We start from the raw sequence: 27,599 nt of genomic DNA, 5'->3' as shown, positions 1-27,599 counted from the left end.
AAGCTAGTTCAAGTTCCAAATGCAACTGATAACTGCACCTTTTTTACTCAAAGAAAATATGAATAAAAAAAGTCCAGCAGGAATATCTCATAAAATGTCTCGTGTAAATACAAAGATAAAAAGTACTGCCGTTCACGTGGCACTTTAACGTAATAATGTTCATTCGTTAATCTTGAACTTTGTGAAAGAATTATGAAACACCACCAGCATACTAGAATGCATAAAATAAAGTACTTTTGAAAAGAACTAAATAATAGATTGTAATATACAATAAACTCAAACTCGGGTGAAGTGCAATAATATCAATCCATTAATTACTCTGAGTGAACCAATTGCAATTTAAAAATATATATGTGCTGTTGCAAAAGATATTAATAAAATATCTCATGGTTTTGAGAAAAACAGGATTAAGAATCACACTTCGCAACCCCCTCCCTAACCTAAACACGATATTTGGAGTGTCCCGTTTGTATACCAGTCATTGTGAGCGGTTCCATATATCCAGATACACAATGTACAAAATATGGCCAGAGCTTCAAACATAAATAGTGGTGATATAATGCACGAAGGCCTATAAAATCAATAATAACAATACGTTTACCATGTAACCCTTGTATTTGTTGTTAGGAAAAGTATATTCATTTTCATATTTGTTGAATACCATTTTCCTGGTTAAAACGATCACAAATTCCCGCAATATCGAACAGACACTTTCGGCTGAATTATCAGCTTTAAGAACTAGTATTGGTTTTCGCTTTCAATCTCCTTCAATCATGCCGATAACATGTTAATTTATACCAATTATATCCTAACTGAGATGTACGGATTACAGATTACGTAATATCTAATAGATTCAGAAAATTAAACGTAAAGAAGTTACACGTTTATTCATTATTTGCACCATTATTGCCAGTTTTTTTTTTAAATCTCTAATATGCTCTTACTTCTGTACTTAATTATAGAATCTTGTAACGTATGATATTTACTCTGGTTATATTGTTGTGGTACTTTTGAATGACAATATAACCCTCGATTTTGTAAGTGAGTGTTGAGAGCATGTTTATGAGAAAATCGTGCAAAAATGGAAAAAAAATCGTCCGGAAATCATTTCGTAATTGCTGTCATTTTATATTAGGAATGAAAGAAGGCCATAAGAGATTCGATTCCCCAAAAGCATATGATTTTGACTATTTGTCTATTTTTAGTAACAACGCTTTTACGTTTAAGTATATGGGGTATTTCTTTAAGGATGCGCTGTTGTTTTTTTTTAACAGTAATTATACTTTATTTTCGATTTGAAGTCACTTACAGAGCCTTTTGTGAAAATTGGCTGTTTGCCAAGTTTCCAAAACATTAGAAAATGAAAAAGACATTAAATGATACATTGTTCAAGAAAAAACTGAAACTAATCACATTGTGTGATTTCACTACTTTTAAATTCAACACTGATAATATAAGTTTATATTTCTCAAGTTATAGTTTTATCCAAAATTAACTGAAACATGGCAACTGTGTGTGTGTGTGTGTGTGTGTGCGTGTGTGCGTGAGTGCGTGCGTGCGTGCGTGCGTGCGTGCGTGCGTTAATTTTTTTCTTTCAAATCACACATTATTTTATAAATAGAACAACGTTTATGATAAATTAAAACACGTAGCGTCCTTGAAATGAATAATAATGTTTTGGTTATTCACAATAAAGAAATGATTGTCATTGAACTGATACATTAAAGTGGTTGGATTTTTTTTATTTAGCAACAACTGGTTAGATGTCACCGCTTCTGGACCAAATGCATACAAGGGAGTTTACTAGTCAAGTAGGTAGACTTGGCTAGCCTTAAAATTCAAAAACTGCAAAACACTGGGGTTTTATTCCCTTTGTACTAGGTCGAACTTCTCAGTGCTGTACGTGTCTTTCTATTTCGATATTGTAGATTTTGGGGAATCCATTCATTGATTTTTGGACTTTTAGATCTTTAGTTATAATGCAGCTGTGGAGTTACTTCTTGAAATAATTGTACAACATACCAGTATTGGCAATGTTAATAAAATTGACATTTTTGTATATATATATATATATAGAGATTTTCTAAGTAACTCATTTTGTTTCATAAGCAAAATATAAATATGAAATATTGTGATTGATTGATTTATATTCAAAATCATCAGTGATATCGAATATAGTAAATTTACATTTACATTAAGGGAGGATTAATGTGAGACAATGACTACGTAGATGTTGCAAAAAGTAAACGTTTAGCAACTTTACAACACTACTACCTGTTTTGGATTGAATTAGCTTTGAGTCAAAGAACATGCCTTTATGTTTCATTTGTACATAGTTGAGACCTCTTTCGTCAGTCTTGGTTATTGACCAACCTACAGAATAATTAACATTAAATCACAAACAATATCATAACTCTCTTTTGCTTGATTTAAAAAATAAAATTAGATTTAATAGTCGCTTTTACTCCCAGTTTTTTTTGTGGATTAAGGATTGTTTATATTATGCTTTTTGCTTTGTTTGTCTACGCAATTTCTTTTCCCTTTTTTGATTTTATCTTTTTCCCTGAATTTTGTTCTTTAAGGATTGCGTTTAACTGTTGGTATGATTATTGGATATAAACCATTTTTGATCGGTTAATGTTGCAGTATAATCCGACCGATATACGTCGTTTATATTCCATAATCTCACCATGAAAACAATTCTTATATTCTAATTGCCCCGTGCAGGTCCGGGTGTTAAAGGAATAGGCCTGCAGCAGCGCTAAGCTTGTCGTAAAAGGCGACTAATTAGTGCTCAGAACCCTAGCCGGGGGCTAGGGCGCTCTGCCCACAGAGCAACTGGGATGTGTGCCCCAGGTGGTTGAATGGGGTACCCCTGGCGTGTTACATGCTGGGGTTGTCAGGCTATAATACGGAAAACCTGACTGCAAACCATAGTGGTGCACCGCGTTGGGAAAGATGCCACGTTCCTCGCACGTTAAAGAACCCTGCTGTGGTATTCGATAGGAATAGGAACCTTCGCGCTCCGCCACAGGAGGCTAAATTGCCCGACCTTACCCATCCCCCTTTTTCTAGTGCCAATCAAAACTTGTCGACCCTATTATCCTTGTGTCCCATCCTTTTTTATTTCATCATCATTTCATGTTCATTTTATCATCCTTTTCATGATCATCGTCTGAATATAGCTGAAATATTGCTGCTCGGACGTTAAAGCCCAACAAACAAACAAAACATATATTCTAATTAAAAAACAAAAACAAAAAAATAAAATGACAATATATTGCTTTATGATATGAAATCGACATTTGTTTAACGTAGGTCAATACTGCTATCTGTCTATCAAATGCGCCATTTGCAATTTAAATGCATTTTAAGTGTATTGTGATACCCCATGGAAGCACTTCCATATCAAGCTTGTGACTGAAATACCAAGTCATGATATATGAAATGGACAATGGCAAAGTAACGGTGTACTATTCAGAATTTCACAAAAAATCAGATATATTTGATTAACGTTCTAATTTTAGTATCATTGATTTCCTACAGGCATAAAGAATTTTCAAAATTATAAAACGTATATGGTAAGGTGTTTTGTAACCTAAAATAATAAAAAAATTCATATGAATATTGTAAATTTTGGTTCGCTGTATACGTGTTTCAAAGAGTAACCGGAAATAGCACTTTCTGACACGGTGCAGCAATTGTCTCAATAAACAAAATAAGAAGCCACGTACGATTTTGTCACAAATTATTTTGTATCTATATGGATATGAACATCCCACATCATTCCATTTGAAATCAAACTGGCGATCCATAATGATACCGCTGCCACCTGTGTTATTAGGCATTCCACTGTTCAAGTATGTGTGAATAATTCTTGTTCTTTTTGATATCCACATCCATTCGAACCCTTTCTTTCCACCAATCCAAAAGCCTAGAAAATCCAATTGTTTTTAAATTTTGATTGTAAAAACCTCGAAATTTAGTATACTTAGAGAATAAAGATTCTAGATAGAGGTTGTTATATAGTATTTGGCACATACGTAAAAGGTTTAAGATATGGATGATTTTGATTTGTTAATGGTTTGTAACTAATTCAAACTTTGACATTCTGGTTATTGAGCAGTACAGTATTCTTTTAATGATTGCAAAAGTATGACATGTGTAATAAAAACGACGTTAAATGATGTCGCAGTACCAAGCAAAGTAACCTAGATTGATCAAAAAGAACAAACCGATCAGAAAGCTTGTTTCAAATCAAATTAAGTGTCATTCGCTGTAAGCATCAGGCAGTCAGTGAAACATGGTATGAAAAAACCGTCATTTTGATTCTGACTATTTGTACCATCAGAATCAAGGATAAAAACAAGATTGTACATATCATGCTGGACAATTGCGTTACAATTTCATTGAAATGCAAGGAAATGAAAATGAACATTTCAAGGGCAGATAATTCTATCAAACTCTCATTTTTCTAAGATTATATTGAGAATATTTTTTTGCACAATGCCAGTGACGCAAAGATTAAAAGATAGTCATTTCAAATAGAAGTATCCTTGAGTAATACTACATTGTCAGATCGGTAGGGTTTTGACATGCTTGTTTCTGATTTTTTTTTAATTCCGCCTGATTCTTACAAACACTCATACTTAAATGATGAAATGATTGTCATTCGGGACCCATGTACATAGAGTTTATATTAGTGTCATATCACAACATAATGATTCAAATTTATTTGTTTACAAATTCATTTTTGTTTTTACTGTCGTTTTCAAATAAAATGTTTTATTAGTTTAAAATTATGAACACAGATGTTTTGATTAAAAGGGGAAATGCATGTGTTTTACAGAAATCTGTATAAATCGTATAAAATTATACTCCTTATATATAGGAATTGGTATGAAAGTATTAATAACCCTTTTTCACAAATAACTACATTTTAATTTATCATTTTTAGTTGTGAATAAATAACTTTTTATACACTGTATAATGGTCTTAAACATTTATAATTATAATAATAAAAACCATACGTTGCAGTTTTTCCTTTGTACTATTTGTTTTCTTTGCTTTGAAACGACGTCATAACCAAGTCCTTAACCCCTGTGTCCAAAACGTGATTATTTGTACCATAATCTTTATTTGTAATAGCTCTCCGGACTTGACTTTTTATGAGCAACTCGGTGGGTTTTTCTAAAAAAGCAGCGGACGCTTACCCTACCGGTGCACCTGGTCTATGCTCCCAGTTTGTAGTGTTTTTTAATGTTTTTAGTCCAGTTTTAGTCCGAGTTGCTAATTTGCTTTTGTTAGTTTGTATGTATGATTTTAGTTACTTTATGTTCTTTTTTTTTGTGTATGTCTGTTTTCCATGTCTGGTCATTGTATCTGGATTACATTCTTTTGATAACCGCTATAACCTTGGTTCCCTTGATTACTCTCTAATGTTATTTACCTCTATAGGCAAGTGAACAATTTTTAGTATTATCTTGTATTTTTCCTCATAATTAATTTTTTGTAATTTCGTCAATAAAACGGATTTTTTTCAAATCATAAATAATGAAGTATACACAAAAAATTTCCGCAGTTTTACCCGAGGTGCACAAAACAATAGCCATCTAATGATATGAGATAACTTTAGTATGCATATGATAAAGGAACCACACTTAAAAAATCATTTTTCAATTGTAGAACCTTTAGCATCTTCGTATAATATACTTGCTGTTGCTATTGTAGATTTGTTGTTGAAAGGTTAAGTTATTTGCTTGTTGAAAATTAGCCATATTCGTCAGGTAGTTGATTTTGTCTATAGTATCCGGCTCTGCAAGGATGGCTCCTTTTTAATTGACTAATTAATTTATTAATTATAAATTAATTAATTTAATTGATTAATTTGACATGCATTGTTATCAGTATGCAAAAAGGGAATAATTTTTATTATACACTTGCCTTAGTGACCAAAAATAATAAGCAATAAGCTGAAAATAAACCCAAACATTGAAATATTTAAATATAGTTTTGACACAAATTGACTCATTGTCAAATATGAATCTTAACAGTCCTAATAATATATTTTATTCACCATTTGATCAAATAATACATTATGAGAAGGTAAAAACAAGACACTTACAAAGCTGAATGTACTAAGTTTTCTTCTCAGCAATCACTGATTACACAATATGTATGTTTAAACAGATCGTTCGCTGTGATCAACAATTTTCCGTTGATTCATCAGCAAACGTTCCTTTGTGTACCTTCATTTTGCCAAGAAACCATTGCGTACCTTTGTTTCTATTAAAACACTGAACTTTATTTGTCAACCAAACTTTGCTTAATATGTGCCTTCATTTCAATCGGTACAGTCAACAGTTACTGCTAAGAAACTCTGTTTACCTTTGTTTCTGTCGTGACATTCTACTTTATCTGGCAACTAACCTTTGTTTACCTTTATTTCTGTCTTGATTTTCTACTTTATCAGACAACAAACCTTTGCATACCTTTGTGTCTGCCTTTACACTCTACTGCATCAGCCAGCAAACCATTGCGTACTTTTGTTTCTGTCTCAACAAATATTTTCATCAGACAACAAACCTTTGCGTAATTTTGTTTCTGTTTCTACACTCTATGCATCAGCCAACAAAACACTGCGTACCTTCGTTTCTGTCTCGACCCTGTATTCATCAGCCAACAAAACACTGCGTACCTTCGTTTCTGTCTCGACCCTGTATTCATCAGCCAACAAAACACTGCGTACCTTCGTTTCTGTCTCGACCCTGTATTCATCAGCCAACAAAACACTGCGTACCTTCGTTTCTGTCTCGACCCTGTATTCATCAGCCAACAAATCATTACGTCATTTTTTTCTGTTTCTACATTCTACTTCATCAGCTGACACACTTTTGTATGCCTTTGTTTCTGTCTCAGTCGGTTAATAAGCTTAAATTCGCTTTATGTCAATTGCATTATCTGGAGACACTTTAGTTCATCAGCCAAAATACCCTTGCATACTTTTTAGATATTAGATATATTGTCAAGACACTCTACTTCATCAGACAAAAGTCCTTTATTCTGTCGAGACACTCCAAAGTCAACCAAAGAACCTTTGCTTATATTCTGTAACGATACTATCCTTAATCAACCAACGTACCCGTGCTTACATTCTATTCTGTGACGACATTATCCTTAATCAACAAACGTACCCGTGCTTCCATTCAATTATGTAACGATACTTTATGTAATCTACCAACGTACCCGTGCTTCCATTCTATTCTGTAACGATACTATATTTAATCAACCAACGTACCCGTGCTTATATTCTTTTCTGTAACGATACTTTACTCGATCAGCCAGCGTACCCTTGCGTATTTTTTTTATTCTGTAAAGATTCACCACTGAATCAGCCAACAAGTATTTGCGAACCTTTTATTTTGTAAAGACACTCTTCTTAATCAGGCAACGTACCTATGCATACCTTTTTATGCTGTTGAAAATCTCAGCTTCACCAACACACCTTACAATACGTATGTCAAACACTCCTGTCTACCAGCCGAGTTCTTCAAACTTACTTATGTCTGTGCCCAATATCTAACTGACCCGCTAAAAAATAGCACATTCCAGAATATTCCCACCAACCGTCCTCGCATGTATTTCCTTTTACTACAAAAATAATAAACATGTATTGAGATTGTCTCATATACTGAGTTTTTTTCTGTTATATGTTAAATGATACCTACGTTTTAATATATTTTAAGGCATTAGTATAATGTCTTTTTTTAGTCAAATAAGCCACAATAGGACATTTTAACAACCAGTACCACGTTCATCAAACAAAAACAATACAAAATTAAATTCAACTTACATTATATTCCATAAGTAAGATAAATATTTTTAAACGCAATTTTTTATCTATGTTTTCATTGATAACAATGCACCGTGGATTAAGATTACGCTTACACGAGACGTTTAAGTGATTCGTCATTTTTGTTAAAAGACAGCGTTATTGTGAATCACTATGAATTGTGTTATTATGATCAATTTATTAAAACAATCATGCAAGTATCATGTTTCACTTATAAAATACACAAATGCTTAACAGGCAGCCCATAAAAAAATCAGACAGATCCTATGATATGGGAAACAATAAAACTTTATCCCACTGATTTCTTTGTTTAAATGCAATGTATACATCATATGCATGTATGTCAAATAGTATAATGTCTGTTTCTAATCGAAAATGGATGGCTTTCACACAAATTTCACACAACTCTTCTGGCGACGATTTTATGTCGTAAGTTTGAAATTAATTGTAAGGCTATTTTAGGTTGTGATGTTATTACTTACGATTAATTTTATTTAGGTAAAACAATATGGTTCGGTTACCTCTGAAAATATTCTTATTTTGTTGAAATAAACCTGTTTCGAGGCAGTCCGCACAAGAATTTCAAGTGTTTTAACATAAAATTGCTTATTTTTTAAATCTTTTGTGTGTAAAGGTTCAAGTCATTTATGAGTATATTAGTGATTATTGTTATAAAATCCAGTAGTCATGGCAACATACTGAAAACAATTTTAATACAAATCAGGGGTGACTTACCCAAACTAACAGCCAAATACTATTTGTTTATACAATATCAGGCACTTAGACACTACCACGTGATGAAAGCATGCATGGAGTAGGTGGGGAAAGGGTAGAAATGATAAGAGCCTTTTCAATTCATTCTCTCGCAATTTTAGTACCAAACGTTCGTTCGAAATAAGTTATTGTCAACGTCAGTTATCTGATACCGAGAAGAGAACCTAACACGGCAGGGGACTGAAACGTTCCGGATACCATTCTTCATTTACATTACACCTGTTTACCAACAAATATATTACATCTGTCTATGTGTAAATGCAAAACTACATTCAAACAATGTAGCCACTCAATTTCAACCTTTAATTTTAAGTTTTACAAAATTTGACGGGGGATAACTTGGTGTGCGAAACAGTGCGTCTTAATGTAACCGTATAGTACACCCTTACACTTACGACGTTTTGTGAAATCTACGCCTGTACTCGTACACTTGCTAGAAGTAACGCTCCGTAAAACAAAATGGTGAAATCAATTTTTTTTTTTTTGAAGATCGAGATAGGAACAGATGAAAATCTTAGAATGTGAATTGTATTTGCCTTATGCGAATAGTTCATCTTACATGACAGAACAAAATAATGACAAGATTTCTATGTAATCTTCGACAAAAGTGGTATCATTTCTCTGTGGGTAGTCTGTGGATATTTGACAATTTTTATCATTTTTTTTCACGACGTAATTTAAATTGATACAACTGTAAGTATATATTCACTGGCTATCCAGCACTTTCAATATTTTCAATCTCAATTGTAGAAATCATGCAATAAAAGCAGAAGTCCTAAACATTTCAACCACTCGATCTACGATTTGTGAACCCATGACGTAATACGGTCACGTGGCCATATGGATAATTAAATTTAGTATGACTTGGAACATTGACGTTTTATACTTTATGTTCTTTTTTGTGTATTTCTGTTTTCCATGTCTGGTCTTTGTCCCTATATTACATTCTTTTGATTACCGTTATAACCTTGGTTCCCTTGATTACTCTTTAATCAATTTATCATTAATTAAACGACGGAAGACGCTTCACGGGGCATTTTTATTATATATATATATATTAGGTACAAAATTTCAAAAAAATCAAAAGTCAAAAAATTAAATTTTTGTGTCGCGTCTCTTTTAAGAATTAAAATCTGATACAATTCAACCAAAAAGGCACATTTATTTTTTGTTATTTTTAACAATACCATACCTTCTTACTTCACCTGTCAGTTATAATTTGTCTAATATTTTAGAATACCAGTCTTTTCAAAGTAAATATTTAGAAGGTATCCAAAAGTTGTCTAGAAAACTGATCATTTTTACGGATTTTTTAAGGAACTCCATAATTTAAGGATTTAAAAAATATATAAAACATGTAACATATGCTTCTTTCAGTGTCTGTATATAGCATCATTTCTACATATTGACATAAATCATCTACTAAGCCTATCTATTGAGTGGAACCTTTGCATTCGACACAGAGAGTTTCATTCATTATTTCTCGTACAACTTGCCATTTTATATACGTCGTTCTGTACTACAATTTTCATACAATTATCTTTCGTTCTTACCCCCCGAGACAATTGTATGCGAAATAACCAACCTTAGAGCAGTTTTTGCCTTAGATTATGAATAAGCGTAAACTGTCCCACATTTGGTTATGCGATCATAACTTGATCGAAAAATAAATGCAATCCTTATAATTTTTTTTTAAATCTATTTAAGTAAAAACAATTAGGATTTGTCCCTTTATCAAAGCTTTATTTAGTTTGGAATTATTTGAATTGCAGACTTCAAACCGATCGACTTTATTGATGTCCTGTACCAAGTTAGTTTATGGAAAATAACCGATCTTGCCCAGTTGAGAATAAACAATCAAATTGAATTATTATACATGTATCACAGTTGAACTTATTTTTAATTTATGCAAAATACAAAACTTGTATTTTTGTATTATATAACCTAAGAAAAGAAGTTTCTGTGTGAAACATATATCAATTACATATTCGCCAATACAGGAAAAGTGTGATATTTAAGATAAATAAATCCTCAAAACTGACTTTCTTTGCTTTGTGAAATACAGTGTGTGACCTACATTGGCTTTAAAACTATATAGACTTACAGATATAAAGTTTTACATATAATATAAGGAAGGCAGAGGATTTTAGTATGAGCGCAGTCCGAATCATCAGGTTCCCTTTACAATAAATTGGACTTCATGACAATTATCATTTTGCCAAGTTTTTTCTTAGGAATTTTTCATAAGTGTATAAGTGGGAGATTCTAAATATTCGTAAAATTATAAGAAGAACTCTTCCGGGTTCGGCGTAGATTGCAGGTTTTAATCCAGGTCTCTAACCGGACGTATAACATAGATGTATTTTAAACATTTTGTCTAGGCCGCATTTTTACCATTTATTAAGCTTTAATGTACTCAGATGTATTGTTTTGCATCGACAAAAGTTTCTCAAGTGTCAGTTCGATGATTTTTTAGACAAAAGTTTTCGATGGCCGTGTCAATCCTCCCCGTAGGAGAAACTTAGGGTTGTAGCATGTGCACATAGAGTAAAACTCTTCACTAGCAATTGCATATCTAACTGGAATGGAAATGTAAAATAAATTCAAATATGTCTAAAGATTAATGCATGACGTCTGATTTTAAGGATGGTGGCTGTTCCGAATAAAAATAACAAGGATTTCAAAGGTTGTAAAATTGTTCAAGATTGCTTATGTTACAAAAATATAAATTGAAAACATAGATGGGCCATTGTGCTTGTTTTTGAGATATAAACATTTACAATGTTGGAGGGAAATGATGTGTATTGATTTTAAAAACTTCTTGAATAACGTTTTAAGGCCTGTTCAATGAAATTATGAAAAATAAAGTGGGGGTCAATTGGCAAATTTTATCCATTCTTTGAAATGGATAAATCCACAGTAGTCCGAAAATCTGACATAATAGCTGAACATGTGCAGCGAACATCCTTAAGGGTGAAATAGAATGATAATCAGTATCAGATACAATTTTGCCGATTGTATTATAATTATGTTTTTATTAGTGACTACTTGGTCAGTCAGACACTATATGTTAACCATAGATGGTGTTTTCGAATGTTAATACCTGTATACTGATAAAACAAAAGACGTTACAGTTACTGCATAATATTTACACACACTCATATTCTTCTTAAACCTAGTTATTTAAAAGGGGAAATGTTTTCTGTTATCTAAAATATATCGTTTTTTATGGTTTCCATTTTTTTCAAATGAGACAATAGCTATCAAAAAACAAACAAAAAACAAAACTATCAGTATTAGTAGAATGGCAGAGACTTTCATCCACTTTCTGTTCGCATATTGTTCTACTGATGTATTTGAACCACTTCTTACCACCACGTTAGGATGAGTTCTAGCGCCACTTTGTTTATCAAAATTTATTTTACATCTTTTTACAATTGGTCTCTTTTGGCAGGATGGACATTTTCCGACATTCGCTAATCAGCTTCTCTTTTTTTCTCCTCTCTAAATAATTCGGTATATTCTGGTACCTCATTTTGCTTTTCATCACTAAAATTAATTCAGTGTAAATTCCGGCTGATATTAGTCCTGTTTTGTCGCTTTGTTTACCACCACTGACTATTTTGGTATATCCTGGTACCTCCTTTTGCACTTCATCCGTCCGAATTAATTTAGTGTAATGTTCGGCTGATATTGGTCTTTCGGTACTTTCCTGTCTGTTGTTGTTGTGATTTGATTCAAAATGTCTATGCTCTAAGTTTAGATTCATTTTGGAAGACTCAAAGTATTTAAAAGAGCATAAATCATATGTAATGTCCTTTCTTACATAATTGTTTTAAATGGATATAAGGATGTATCAGATTAAATGTAGTATATTCGGAAGTGATATCATTTTGCACTTAATGGGATTCGTTATGTGACAATAAAGGGATGTTATTGGAGGCTTAACCTATGACAAACTAAACAAACTTTGTTCGGTGGACTGGTATATTAAGGATATGCACAAACTTGTTCAAACTTCGATTAGCATTCTTTTTGCATTTGATCATATATTAAAAACGTGTATTTTCTAGGAAAGAATTACAAAGGCCATGGCATTCAATTATCGTAAAGAGATTTGTACTCACGTTCAGTAAAGACGTCACAGACATGTCACTTGAACTGTTACAGTTACAACAAAAGACATTACATTAATTGTTCAATTCATATAAAGCGTTCGAAAAGATTTACAAATATAAAACAAATATGCCATCGCAACATAAACATTTACAGTATGAGATAAACTTTCCATTTTATGGAGTATGGGGCATTGGGGATTGGGTAATGGGGGATGGGGCAATGGGGTATGAAAGAGTAATTAAGGGAACCAAGGTTATAGCGGTAATCAAAAGAATGTAATCCTGAGACAAAGACCAGACATGGAAAACAGACATATACAACAAAGAGGTATGGGGAATGGGCATGGTGAATGGGGCAATGAGGAATAGGGCGAGGGAATAATTTTGATTGGTCAATCGAAAAAAAAGTTCTTCTCTTTTGCCCAAGCAACGTTTCTATCATATTTCTATGACACCAATTGAAAGACTTTAAAAAAACGTATTTAAAACAGATTAATGATTACAAGTGTTGCAGTTCATTATTCATTGATATTTTTAATAATTAATATGTCGCAGTCACACATATGATGCTAATTTTGGCACTTTTAACAATTTAAATAACTATATAAGACGATTAAGGAAATTGTAAGTATTCGCACTCATTCAATTTGCAAAAAATCTCATTTTAAGAATTTGGTCTGAAATATATATATGTTGCAGCCTTCAACTACTTATATTGACAATTTTAACATTTCATACAATAGTTTTAGAGTGATAGGTATATCAAAAGTGTTCGTACACATACACTTTGCAAAAATATGTCATTTTGAAGATTTTGTAGCCATAAATTAATTTACATGTTGTAGTAAATGTCCAATTAGAATTCCTTTAATTTTAACTACTTTAAGCATGCCATTACCTTAGAATGTACTTTAATTTAGATACAACATTGAATATGAGTCAGATAAATAAGACTTAATTATACAATTTTAATCTTGTCACCATCAATCAAAATTACACAATTATCTAGCATTCGCTTTCATGCAATTTAGCTCCATAAATTTTATGATAATAACCCTTTAAATTGAAATTGATTTTTTCATGCAAGTGCATTTACAACATTTTCTGAACGTTTGCTAGTTTTTGATAAAAGAAAAAAAAACTGTTCGTTATTTTAATTTTGGATGTTTTAATCAGTTTTTATATTTAATTTTTAAAACATCATTTGCTTTTTCTTCGCCAATAATTTCGTATTCCTATACTTCACCTATTGCATCCATACATTTTAACTGCAAAAGGTATTGCGGGACCTAAGGTCTGTAGACTCCATGGCTAAAGCACCTGACCTCTTGCCAAAATTCGCCATTCAAATATGTCCCTTCCGACACGCCATTTCCGAAGATTTTGATATCGTAGTATACGAATCTCTCCGTGAAATCTTAAAGCTGCATAAATGGATTCATAACTTTCTTATGGATGATGTAGAGGACTATGTCAGGAAATGGATAAAACGAGAACAAGAAATCACTGGTTCACTGTCAGATAGGTTGAAAGCTGTAAAGTCTTTAATCATGATGAAATGAAAGTTTTTAATAGTCACTGAGTGTCGATGCTCCAGCGATTTTCACACTTTTCATATAGCTAAACAATGTTTACTTTTTTTTAACATATATATTGTTGTACCAGGAAACAAAACACGAAACAATACCGTTTTCGTTGGCAAGATGCATTACATCCAATATTTATTTTTAGAGATGAATACAGAAAATACTAGCAGTAATGAAACCTTAACTGCTACCAAACTCTTCAAAGAAGACGGTTGAAAAATATAAATCTATCTTTTTGGTCTCTATAAAAACAAGCGACAACAGAGATATTGCACCCATGTATTGGATTCCAAAATTCAACAAGAACCCGTACCAACAACCCTACAAAGATGGATCTACAAATTGTACTACCAAGCCTCTTTCTTAAGTATCAACTTCCATTATTATAGCTATCAGTCGTTACCAAGACACTTGTTACTCCCGTAATGGTGTCAATTCAATATGGATCCTGATCATTCGAAAGATCTCCTAATAATCCATTTTTCTGTATTATTATCGGATTATAAAAGCTTCAAAACCCATCATTTTTTATCTCTTCATAGTCCTTTCTTCCACATACCAAGTTGAAATCTAGACTTAAAGGAATAATACATCTTTCTTATTCTTTAACGCACGGAACACCAAGATACAAATTCGCAGTATTTCGTAACGATTTTGCATACTTTGCAAAAAAAGTTCCAAATTATCAATATATATTGAAGAACACAACATTAGTATATACAGTCTTGCGCATATCTTAACCTACATTTAAAAATCAATGGGAAACTATTGACAAAACTTTACCACAAACGTGATGACTTTTCATGCAGGTTTGTCATCTTTCCTTTTATCTGTGGCAACATCCCTTCAGCACCTTCATATGGAGTGTTCATATTACAACTCATACGTTATGCCAGAGCTTGCCGACGCAACGCAGACTTTTTATATTGCGTTGAAATTCAAACAAATGGGCTTCTGGAACAAGGTTTTGTAGCTACAAGACTGAAGTCATCACTACAGAAGTTTTATTGTCGTTATCATGAACTCGTGGATCGTTATGGTGTATTCATCTGCGTCATGAAAACGGATTTACTCAACCTGTCATAGTTTTCCTTTCCTCATTCGTCTACCCCGGACTTGACTTTTTATGAGCAACTCGGCTGGTGTTTCTAGAAAGGCAGAGAATACTTACCCCACCGGTGCACCTGGTCCATGCTCACAATTTTTAGTGGAGTCCTAGTTGCTCATTTGCTTTTGTTACTTTGTATGTATGATTTTCGTTAATTCATGTTCTTTGTTGTGTATGTCTGTTTTCCATGCCTGGTCTTTGTCCCAGGATTACATTCTTTTTGTTGCCACTGTAACCTTGGTTCCCTTGACCATTTTTTCATCAGAATATCGACATTTAAATGGAAACGAACTTCGCTCTCCTGCACACTGACCTATTTCTTCACTCTTATAAAGCTGCTTTCAAAGCTGATTTTATCCAAAAAAGATTTAGCCCGATTCTTTTGATCTCAGACTGCCATATGTATAAAGTTTTCTTGTTTTGTCTATAACTAATTCTTGGATAGGTGGTTTTATTCATTGCATCTACTAAAAACCTTTGAAATAAAGAATGACATTATGAAGTCAGCCTTTCATCTTGACCTACTATTGAAGACCGATAAAAAGGAAAACCTCTTTCCATTTCTTCAATTACCTTTTATCTTTGGCAATATCTCTTCAATACCTAATGACTTTTCATATTGCAACTCATACTATTTTTTTGTTTTTTTTTTGTTTTGTTACGTGTGTTCATTTACCCTGTCAAGTTGTTATCCAGGAATTATAGTATTTTGATACTCGTTCTTTCAAACTTTAACATGTTTGTAACATAATGATTGTTGGGAATATACAAACATGCATGCTTCCATTGAATCCTATTGGATGTGTTTTTATTGATACTTTTGTTTGTGGTTATCAGCCTTTGGATTTTGAACTAGCTTACAGAATCACCAAATACTCTTTTAGGCAGGTAAAGCTTGTTTTTTTTTTTTTTTTTTTTTTGTCCGATTTATTAGTATGTTTGTATTTTAGATCGATCGCAAGAGTTAATACGAATTCGACAGTCTTTTGTAGTTTGTTTTATTGTTTTCCCAATACTGTCCCAGATTAGGGGTAGGAGACATCAACCAGATTGGGATGACAAACTGTCAGCTCAAAGGCAGCCATGTGGTTTAAATGAATGGCGAGGAAACATCAGACCACAGGGAAATATGCGACTGGCCCCAAAAATGGCATTAAACACATGTACCGATATAGCATCAAAGTAAACTAAAAACGAACATATTTTGCTTGTTAACTTATGCTACCCTTGTAAGTGTGTCAATTAACAAATACAGATGTTTGTTTTTGTAATTATTTTATTTCATATTTTACGTAAACATGTGTACATCATTCACTGTAATAGTTGCATATCATGTTTTGGCGCGACAGGTATAGCTATAAGCATGATAAAGAAACAATAAATTAAACCATTCAACAAACGTACAAATTAATGCCATAAAAGATATGTTCATGACATGATAGTAACACAGGAGGTGAAATAAAACTAGATATTTATTATGCAATTGATAGGAATATGTCTATAGAGTTTTCATATCCCCCAACTCCTGGGATATTTCCAATGCAACAAGAGAATAGCTACCGCCATGATAAATATAATGTATGCTAATTGTTTTACCGTGATAAACTTCTGAACAAAAAGATAGATGGTAGATTGCTAACTGGTTGATAATAAAATAAAAAACCTGCCATCAAAATTTAGTCATGAGTAAATCATAACAATAGTCTTTTTCATTTACTCACACTTCTCTTGGATGGTATAAACATGTCAGTTATATTTTTGTTCATTAAACTTATACCCTTATCCACTGTGTAGTTAATGCAATAGTGTTTGTAAGTCTCGTCATGTAACTACGTAATTTCACGAGAATGGGTCCTTGTCTACCGTTCAAATGCATATAGATTTGTCATTTTCAGACCATTGGGTTCAGTATATAAAAACAAAACAGTAAAAATGAGATATCTGTTCCCCTTCATAAAAGTGTTATGAAAAAGCGTATGATAGAAGATTTGCGTTGTAATGTAGCATTTTTGAGATCCCGTAAGTAGCAATAGAATGCAGACTGGTCTTCGGATTCAATATGTTCTACATCAGAAACTCAGATGATAAGTGGTGACAGTGATCAGTTTTAATAAAATTTAATAAAAATATATAAAACATCAATTGGATTGTTATAAATATTATTATTAAAAGTATAAAGTTAACTGCCAAAAGTAAGAATTGTACTGTTCTTTTATGCAGAGTGAACTTAAATGTAATCAAAATATTTGCTTTCATTCCTTAATATTCATGCTCCAAGATTTAGTACAGTTCGAGTTGCTCTTTAACATTTGTTTTTGTACTTGCTATTATGGTTATTGATTTTTGTTGTGTATTTTAGTTTTCCCTGTCTAGTGTTTTCCTTGTAAAATATTCTTTTGATTATCGCTCAAGTCATGTTTCCCTTGGTTATTCGGTCAATGTAGAGTATGGGCAAATTAAATCGCCTTAATTATCTTTTCGTTATGAACAATCAGGTTTAAATTTTAAACGTTATTAAACATTGTACGTTTTTTTTAAGACAATTCCCTTTAATTCTTGGGGCGAATCGGTCATCGAACATTTAAGTGAAGAAGTCAATTTTTTTTGCAAAGAAATATAATTCCACCAAATCAATATCCTTCTCAGCGGTAGCAAATTTTGGTATTTTTGTTGGGTGATATAGAATGGTTGAACATTACACTTGCATGATCATTTGGCAAAATTTTTGTTTATTTCATGTAATAATTTTTTTTTCAGTCAGAATTTTGCAAGGTAAATGAAACTGTAAAAAACAAAAACAGAACTTTGCATAGACACCAAACAAATGAACATGTGATCTTTACACAGTACAAGTAGCAAATAAAAATATTTTAGCAAAATTTTACAATATATTTGATGCAACGTTAAAAACAAAATTAAGCAAGAAATTGGAAAGATGTCATATTTTATAATTGCATAGAAATGTTAATAAAATACATTACAGCATAGAAAAAAGTATACGAATCTAAAGTCATTGCGATAATGATGGCAAAAAAAGCTTTCAACTAAAGATAATGTCAAATGTTCACAAACGTAACGTCTCTTTTGCAATACAAACTGACGTAAGCACCTCAAAATGTGTTATTTGAAAATAAGAGGAGACATTAGTTGAAAACTAAAAGACAAAACATAAATAAAATTTTCAGTAAATAAAGATTCAAGTCAATTGTGTATGCCAACAAATTACTCTAAACAAAATATTTTTTTACAATATTAAAGCAGTCTTTGACCGCAACGTCTATCATCATGATCATCAGTTTACAGCAGTCGTGCACAATTGTTCACATAATAAAATGATCATAATGTACATACAATGGTGACACAATAAGGATGAAATTAGCCCGCCCTTAAATTTGTCATGGAAGAATTAAACTACTTTTAAGCTTTTATTATCCACATGAGTCAATTTCTTGAAAACGGGTTGTTTTACTGTTATGATGGGTTTCAATTCCTTATTTAGTAGGGCAAATGATTTGCATTAACCATTTATTATATATATAGCAGTGATTTACGTATGTTCCCAGTGTAAAAAAAATTCGATATTTCACACAGTAAAATAAATTCTGTAATTTCGATAATTTCGATCTCGGGCTTTCACCCACCAAAATGTTATAATATGAATATCAATCCACCATTCACAAAATTTGAAATAAATGTTAAAAAACAGCAACGAATAATGGAAAAATAATAGGATAACTAATTGGAAAGGGGGAATAACCAAAATATTATCACGATTGCCGATGTTGATGTTCCGCACACAATTTAAATACACAAGTTTGATCCTATTTTGTTGTTTCACGGTAACCAATTGATTATCATATTTAATATTTAGATTTTCTTTGCAATCTATCGATATCTTCAATATTACTTTTAATTCAGTGAGTCCAAGAGTAAAATTATCGAATTCATTTCAGAGTTTGAACTATCGAAATTTATTACACTTGTAACATTCGATAAAACAATGCTATCTATATAAATAGGAAAATCAATTGATTATTCACTCTTTCCAATTAATTATCCAATAATTTTTGTTTGATTTTATATGACCCTTATGAACTATATTTGACCTTGACCATTTTCAGTAAAAGGGCAAAACGTAGATTAAATATGAACCTTCAAACATAATTTTGTGAAGTTAAATCCTCGGCTGCTCCAAGAATTTAATACTTACAAATCATGAACGGATGGATTCATTAAACTGCATTTGCTTGATATGCATATTGTCAATGATTTTGTCAATTGTTCCTTGATTGGTTCTATTTTCTGACCTTTTGATAAATCTTTGTTGACCTAATGGCATGCTGGAGCAACCTAAAACGCGCGGATTTGTTGACAGTCTTTTGGCCTGAACTTTGAATATTCGTACTTTGCCTCAGTTTTAAGATTTTTTCTCTGCAAACTACACATCTTAGAGGCAAACATCTTTGTGACACAGCACTCTGGATTGTTTTGATGAAACACTTCCGGCAAACAACCTTATGCCCACATGGAAAAGTACGCATTGTTGCTTTTGACGCCATGCATATTACGCACTGGAAGAAAAAAACTCAAATATTAGGCTACCAGTGATCTATACATCGCATTCAGAAAACTAGTTCAGTTTTGAATTCCTTTGTCCTACGGTATTGGATCTGCTTTTATAAATATGCTCATTTTTCAAGGAAAGATAATGAAAAAAATTCTAAATGGTAAATACAAAAACAAAGATTACTTTTACAATGACCAGTGGCGCATGCCTTAAAATTTGGGTGGTTAACTGTTTTAATTTTTTCTCTGTTTAACCTTTTTTTCTAGTTGTTTTCTTGTTTTAGTATATTTTATCCTTATTTATGTCTTTTCTTTACTCGTTGATCTTTCTTTTATGTTCTGATAATTTTGATTATGTGTCAGTCCCTGTAAGAATCGGGCAGTAGGTGAAACATGGTATGAAAAAAAACATCATTTTGATAGTTTAATTGGATTATTTGCACAGAATCAGAATCAAGAAAAACAGACAAGAGATTTTCCATATTATGTTGGACCATTGAGTTACAATGTCATTGAAATGCACTGAAAATTAATATTTAAAGGACAGATAACTCCGTTAATAACATCATTTTTCTAACATTCTATGGAAACATTTGTAAGCAAAGCCATTGATGTAGAGATCGAATAACGGTCTTATCAAATAGGGAAAGCATCTTTGAATGATATTACTTTATCAGATCAGTGGGGTTTAACATGCACGTTTCTGATTTTTCCCATTTTGCCTGATTCTTACAAATACTCGTACTTAATTTCCTAAAAATATGTTTACCTCATCATCCTGTGTGTCTTGTAAAAATTTAAACTCCGTGTCTGATTCCTCAATATTAGCTAACAGTCTGTCCTAAAAAAAAAAGATATTCGGACTTTCAACGTTCAATTCTCAAACCATATATTATCCATCGAGTAGAAGATTTGACATCAGTTTTCTTCATTCAGCATAAACATTATCAATTGTATATTTTTTTCTGCTTCTACACAATAGTATTTGCAATGTAATGTGTTTCGTTTTAAAACAGTAAAGTTTATTTCAAGCTAAAGTATTCAATATCAACAAAATTTCTATCAAATGCTTTGATATTTTATTTCGGCAATTTCATATCACTACCATTTTAAATGCTGTTTGAGAAGACAATACAATTGTGTTATAATACATCGATTGATAGTAACAGGTCTATATAACATTCAAAACGCGTAAACTATACATACAAACTAAATAATTTTGAAGTTGCCAGAATGTTGTTTACTTCGATTCAAAATCATTATCTTTCAGCCTTTAAATTTTCTAATTTTTTTTTAACTTTTCGTTGCATTAAATTTAAGAACTGACTTAGAAAAAAAAATGTTGATATGTGTTCGGCTCGCACCAGTAAAAATGCTCAGCACAACCTTTGCATTTCCTATCGTTTCTAGGAATCATCATCTTTGAAGTTTACAGTTACTGTCTATCCATAAATAAGTCTATCCCCAAAATGTCTCCCGTGGGATAGAAAATATTTGTCAAACTAATGCATAGTCTGCTGCGAAGTTGAAGTTTTTTTTTTTGGCATTTTAAGATAACACATTCTCACGGCATAATTGTGGCTTAAGTAGAAAGTAAAATGTGTTTTGCAATTATCACAATGGAACACCTATTAATGGCTTTCATGGAGTTTTGTTTTTATTCAAAACTATGCATATCTAATATTTTGTCAAATTGTAACTACTCAACTTCACATTTTAACAACAAGTGGCAATTAAAATTTGAAAGACGTTTACAACAAAAGTAAATTGAAAACATCTAACATCGATCACAAACAAAAATAAACAGTCAGTAGAAGTGATATTTAAAAAAAAAAACATTTCCTAATTCGGCTTCTGCGTCTTGAATGAATGGCTAATGAAGTGTATGAAAAGGTCATACTCAGCATTACACATGTTTGCAAGGATCGTTTTTTTTTTTTTTTTTTTTTTTTCGTTTTGATTTAACTTGTTTAGGTACATTCTAAAGATGTAAATTATCTGCAAAAATATTTACAACAGCCACATTCTTAAACTCACAAGTTCGTATGTATAAAAAAAAATATAAATCCGTAGGTTTTAATAAGATTCACATCGGGGATTTGCTCATCCTTTTGTTGGTATCACCACCCCAGAATTTGAACGATCATCCTCACAATTTGATTGACCTACATGAAGTTTCTATCTAACACACGAGATCTGATTTTGTTGAATTTCACATCTTGCGGGATTAATCCTCCAATCGAACTTGACATTTACCGGGTTTTATTCAATGCGCAATGAGACAGGTACAGCTGGTAGAGTAGGACATGCTTACCCTTCCGGAGAACCTAATTTTAACTTAGCTTATTTTTCATATATTCATATATTTTGTTTTTCTTTAATTCTATTTATTTACTTATTTTTATTTCGTTTTTTTGTGAAAGTTCCCATTGCAAGTGTTGTAGTTTTTATGCGTTTTATCTTTTATTTAATTTAACTCCAATGCCGACTCATTCTTTTCACATTTTTTAATTATATCTTTAATGTGACAATTTCTGGCAAACAAAGAATTCATTTTTTTATTTTCAGTGTTGTTTATAAAATACAGAACAAAATAAACATTCATTTTTCAGACATGAATAATCATAAGGTCAATTTTTCTCAGGATGGCCCCAATTTACCGACAGCGATAATTTAGCAACAAAAATATTTTGTATAGAAATAAACATCAGAACTAATAGTTTGATTTGTATTTGCGATTAATCAATAATATAGCCGACAGGGATAAGCCTGGAAATACAAACATTCCTCATTTTTGACATTTTACAAGAAAATTTACTTCGGGTGATTTATAAACTTTATAAAGAGAAATATCAAATGCCATATCGTCTTGTATTTGTGAATATGTAATATATTCTTGTGTGAAACCGTCAGTTTGATAAGTCTGTTTAGTGTCTGATAATAGAGTCATCATTTTCTGTATACTTCAAAAAGAAAAAAAGAAAACCAGGATAAATTCTGAACAAAATACAAGGATAACTATAAGACAGGTGAAATAGACTGATACAACAAGGAACATAAAATTACCAAAATTACACATATATAGATAAACTAGTTTATAAACAGTCAGGACACCACAAGAGACTTGGAGCATGTTTAGGTTGCAAGACAATTATTAGCTCAGAGAGTAATCAAGGGAACGTGGATTCGAACAGAAAAAAATATAATCCAGACATACACAACGAAGAACATTAAGTAACTAAAATTCATACACAGTAAGAAAAGCAAATGAGCAACTCAGACTCCACTAAAAACTTGGAGCATGGACCAGGTGCACCGGTAGGGTAAGCGTCCTCTGCTTTTCTAGAAACACCCGCCGAGTTGCTCATAAAAATAGTATGAAATAACCAAAATTAAACGTACCAAGAAATAAAACTAAATGGGCAACTCTGACTCCAATCAAAAATGGAGATCATGGGCCAGGTGCACCGGTAGGGTATTATTTCACACTCAAGCAGCATATAGTCCTTAAATTTTATGACAAGTTCAAATTATGGCCGAGTGTCAGTACCTAAGGTAATAAAACATCCATATAATTTCAAAGGGATATACTTCTAAATAAAGAAACGATACTAAAAAGGAATATCAGGCAGCAATTAGCTTCCAGTATATACCAGATTCCCCCGTAATAAATCAATTCATGTTTTGAGTTATTCTTATGATAATTAGTAACTTCCACTAATGTCAGAAAAAGGCCATAAAGATAAAGGGTTTGGTTATTAGTTTCTAAACGGAAAACATTTAAATCTACAATTTAATCATATTTACCGTAATTTGTCATAATGAGAATTTATCATCAACTATTTTTAGAATGCACTGAATGTTACATCATGGACATTTTTATATCAATAAGGCACGAGATATAAAGACTCAAAGCATAACGACGTTGTCTGAAGTAAATTGTATCATCATACAAGGTTGAAGTTGAATGGTTTATATAGTACAGTAAAACCTAGCTAATCAGAACCTCTATGCTATAGAAGAAATTGTTCGATTTAGAACAGTGTTCAACTGGTTCATTTGCTTTCGTTACTTTGTGTGTATGATTTTGCTATAAAGGAGATTTCAAAAGAAATCTAGTTTGGATAGCCAATACATTTATTCAGGGTCAGGTTAAGACACGTTTTACTTATACAGACACTTAGTATTCAGTTTTAGGTTAATGAAGATCGGATGACAAATTTCAAAGTACAACATATTTGGTGTTATATAATTCCCCAATTTGTTTTAAATGTTTGTATGAAGTAAAAAGAACAGTTTACACCTGTATTATCCCAGGATGATTGAACTTCCAATTTTAGATAATGACAAGGTTATTTATCCGCCTTCATTTTACACTCCTGTTTCAATAACTAAAGTATTTCTTTTTAATTGGGCTTTTTGTAACATCTGCAGATATACACAACTTTTTGATAAATATTGCAACAGAACATCACTTTTATCTGTATGACCACAGAACAAATATAATTCTTAGGTCTCTTTGTCATTGAGTCATTCAATGTCTTACTATTAATCAACCCAATGATGTCAGAACATAATCGATGTCACTCAGTTGCGGGAAATGGAAATACTACATATTACAGATTCTATAATTGTTTGTCATAAAAATCATGATGGACTATTTTAGAATGTAGTGGTAGTTCGTAATAATTTTTACGTTATTTAATGATTTCATTGTCAATTAGGAACACGGTATCAAAGAGAAGTATTCTTTGAAAACACTTGAAATCAGTGATATGCTTGTATCATATTCAATTTCTCCAACGCCTATCAAGCTTTCATTTGAAACAGAATGAAATCAGTCCAAGTTACTTTGATACTTACACGAGATTGATGTAAAATGCTGAAAAAAAAACGTTCCCATGATTTTTAAAGACTTGTGTCCCTTACCCTTGGTCTACCTCCTTAAGCAGTTCCTTACTTTTTGTATTAGTGCCGTTTCATTCCATCCTGTTAATTTCACATGTTCATAACTTAAGGAGGTAGACTAAGGGTAAAGGAAAAACTTGAAATCAGTGATATGCTTGTATCATATTCAATTTCTCCAACGCCTACCAGGCTTTCATTTGAAACAGAATGAAATCAGTCCAAGTTACTTTGATACTTACACGAGATTGATGTAAAATGCTGAAAAAAACGTTCCCATGATTTTTAAAGACTTGTGTCCCTTAACCTTGGTCTACCTCCTTAAGCATTTCCTTACTTTTTGTATTAGTGCCGTTTCATTCCATCCTGTTAATTTCACATTTTTGCAAAAATGAAATATTTTAAGAGTCCTGATTCAAATATGTTTATAATACAACTGACACTTTATGCGATATTTTTTCCTGTTTAACATATTGTAGGTCTTGAATTGTATTAAAGTCTAGTGCATAAAGGTATAATTGTATTAATTATTGATACATGACATTAATTGTTTTCCACGCAATAATATAAACTAGGTGACAGGTAGGCTGCTTAGGTGCAATTGTAAAATGACATGTTTTATTTTTAAATGAGAAAACCGCTCAGCACGAATAAAAAAAAGTTCAGACTAAAAAGTAGCCAAACTTAAGTCCGAAGTTTCTTTTTATCTTCAAATTTCAGAATATTTGACAATTTCAGTCGTATCAAACTTCATAAAACGACAAATTCTTTTATTGGCTGTAAGAAGTATTCATTATCAAAGAATTTGGATGTTCGTTGTGGACGACTCTTTGGTTTTACATTATTAGATCTTTATATGGAACACGGTGCCTTAAAGGTAATACTTTGAGAAATAATCTTTGGTAACAGTTTTATATTGTCAAAGAAATAATCATTAAATTGCAGCCGATAAGAATTTGTCTATATCGTTAAACGAGATGGTTAAATAACGAGGAAATAAAAACACTATTTATAGCAATACTATGTCCTTACATTCTGCGTCAGTGCGGTATTTAATTAAATTTCGTTCATGTTATTACATTTTATTTCTATGAGATTTGATGGTATAAATCTGACAGTTTATATTTAGAGATTCACAAAGTTTATAAGCATCCTTTTGTGTATGTCTCATTTTATATATGTCCTAATGGTGAAAAAAAGTAAACAAACTGTAAATCAGTGCCGAATGTTTTATTGAATCCATTTATTGACAATTGACCTTTAGTGTCTTATTTCGGACTAGTCAATGGGTATGCTTCACTACCGCCATAACCTAGCGACTTAGAAAGAGTATGATCCAATTTTTTTTAAGTTTATCTCTTAATACTTTAATAACGGCTACATTCAGCTCCATTGATCATTAAATATCGGCACAAAAATACAGGAACGTTAGCGGTGGTATAATTTAAATACTTCAAAATCCAAAACATGGCCTAAACCTGAACACATGAAACAGAGACGATTTACATACACAATATAGCGAATCGAATAAACAGATTAAAAAACTGAAGATTAGGGAAACAAGACCACACAAAAAACTAAACACCAGCAATATGAACTCCCATAAGATAAAACTGGGAGTGACACCAAGTCATGCAGGCATGTCCTACTCCGCCAGCGGCACCCGCCATATTGCAAGTGAGTATAACCTAGCTACAATGGTGCACCCACGTGTCAAATATTATTGACATTAGGACGTAATCATTCATTACTTAAGGGTCATCTTGTAGGCGTATCAGATCACTTAAAATGGTGTGTCCTCTCTCATTTGGTGTAGTTTTTTAAACCAAAACCTGTGACATTACCTTTCATATCAACTTTTTTTAAAATGAATTTTAAAGAAACTACAAAAATTGAGGAAACAGAGATACCCGAAATTTCAATTGCATGTCAAACTTAAAACTTGCTCCAATATTGTATATTTGTAATTTTTTAGGTTTCTCAGTAAAAAATGAACACATTTGATAAAAGTTGTTAAACTGTCTTAATTATTTAAAGTATAGTTACTGATTTCTTTATTCTCCGTCAATCAATGCATTCAAAGCGACAAAAACTTTGTTTACATTGTATTTAGAAATTACCAAATTGTGCATTGCTTTCGCCAAAGACGATTATTTATCGACAATTTATATATCGATACAAAATTCATGCAGAATGGTCTAAGTTTCATAAAGTAAAAACTTCCATGTCTTAACGAAGTTTCAGTTTTATTAGTTCATATTTAAGGAGGTAGACCTAAGGTGAAGGACACAACTCATCAAATCATTTTATTCAGCATTTTACATCAACCTGCTGTAGGCTTCTATGTTACTAGGGGTGATTTCATTTTGTTTCAAAGGAAAGATTAATAGACTTTTGTGAAAATGGAGATGATACAAACATGTAACTGATTTCAAGAATTATGTTCCTTACCCTAGGTATACCTCCTCAACTTTACCTCTTTTATTTCTATTGATATTTTTACATTGTATGATGATGTTTGTATGATGCCATTTCGATCGCAAATAATTTAGTAATACCGACAATAGTTTCTTCTTCAGACAAAAAGTCAAATTTATTGACAACGTCATTTCTCAGGATGTGAAACGCAATAGATAAAGTCATTATTGATCCAGCATAGACATATTCTAAGTTAAAAGTTCAAAGCTTGT

General features: G+C 31.9%; 1 protein-coding gene across 1 annotated transcript in view; it reads right to left on the bottom strand.

The window, feature by feature from the left end:
• Window positions 1-16,696: 16,696 nt before the first annotated feature.
• LOC148603196 (uncharacterized) overlaps window positions 16,697-27,599 on the bottom strand; it is a 29,669-nt gene continuing 18,766 nt past the window's right edge. Inside the window, exons 2-3 of the mRNA XM_088552879.1 lie at window positions 20,774-20,845; window positions 16,697-20,009 (exon numbers count right to left, since the gene is read on the bottom strand). Coding sequence (XP_088409005.1) covers window positions 19,734-20,009; window positions 20,774-20,845 — 348 coding nt within the window. The 3' untranslated portion in view covers window positions 16,697-19,733. The remainder of the gene's footprint in view (window positions 20,010-20,773; window positions 20,846-27,599) is intronic.

The sequence above is a fragment of the Perna viridis genome, chromosome 11 (assembly GCF_037379345.1).
Source record: "Perna viridis isolate PV_CMFRI_1.1 ecotype Kerala chromosome 11, ASM3737934v1, whole genome shotgun sequence".
NCBI lineage: Eukaryota > Metazoa > Mollusca > Bivalvia > Mytilida > Mytilidae > Perna > Perna viridis.
Note: the sequence above shows the minus strand (reverse complement) of the source record. Positions and strands in the feature narration are given on the sequence as shown.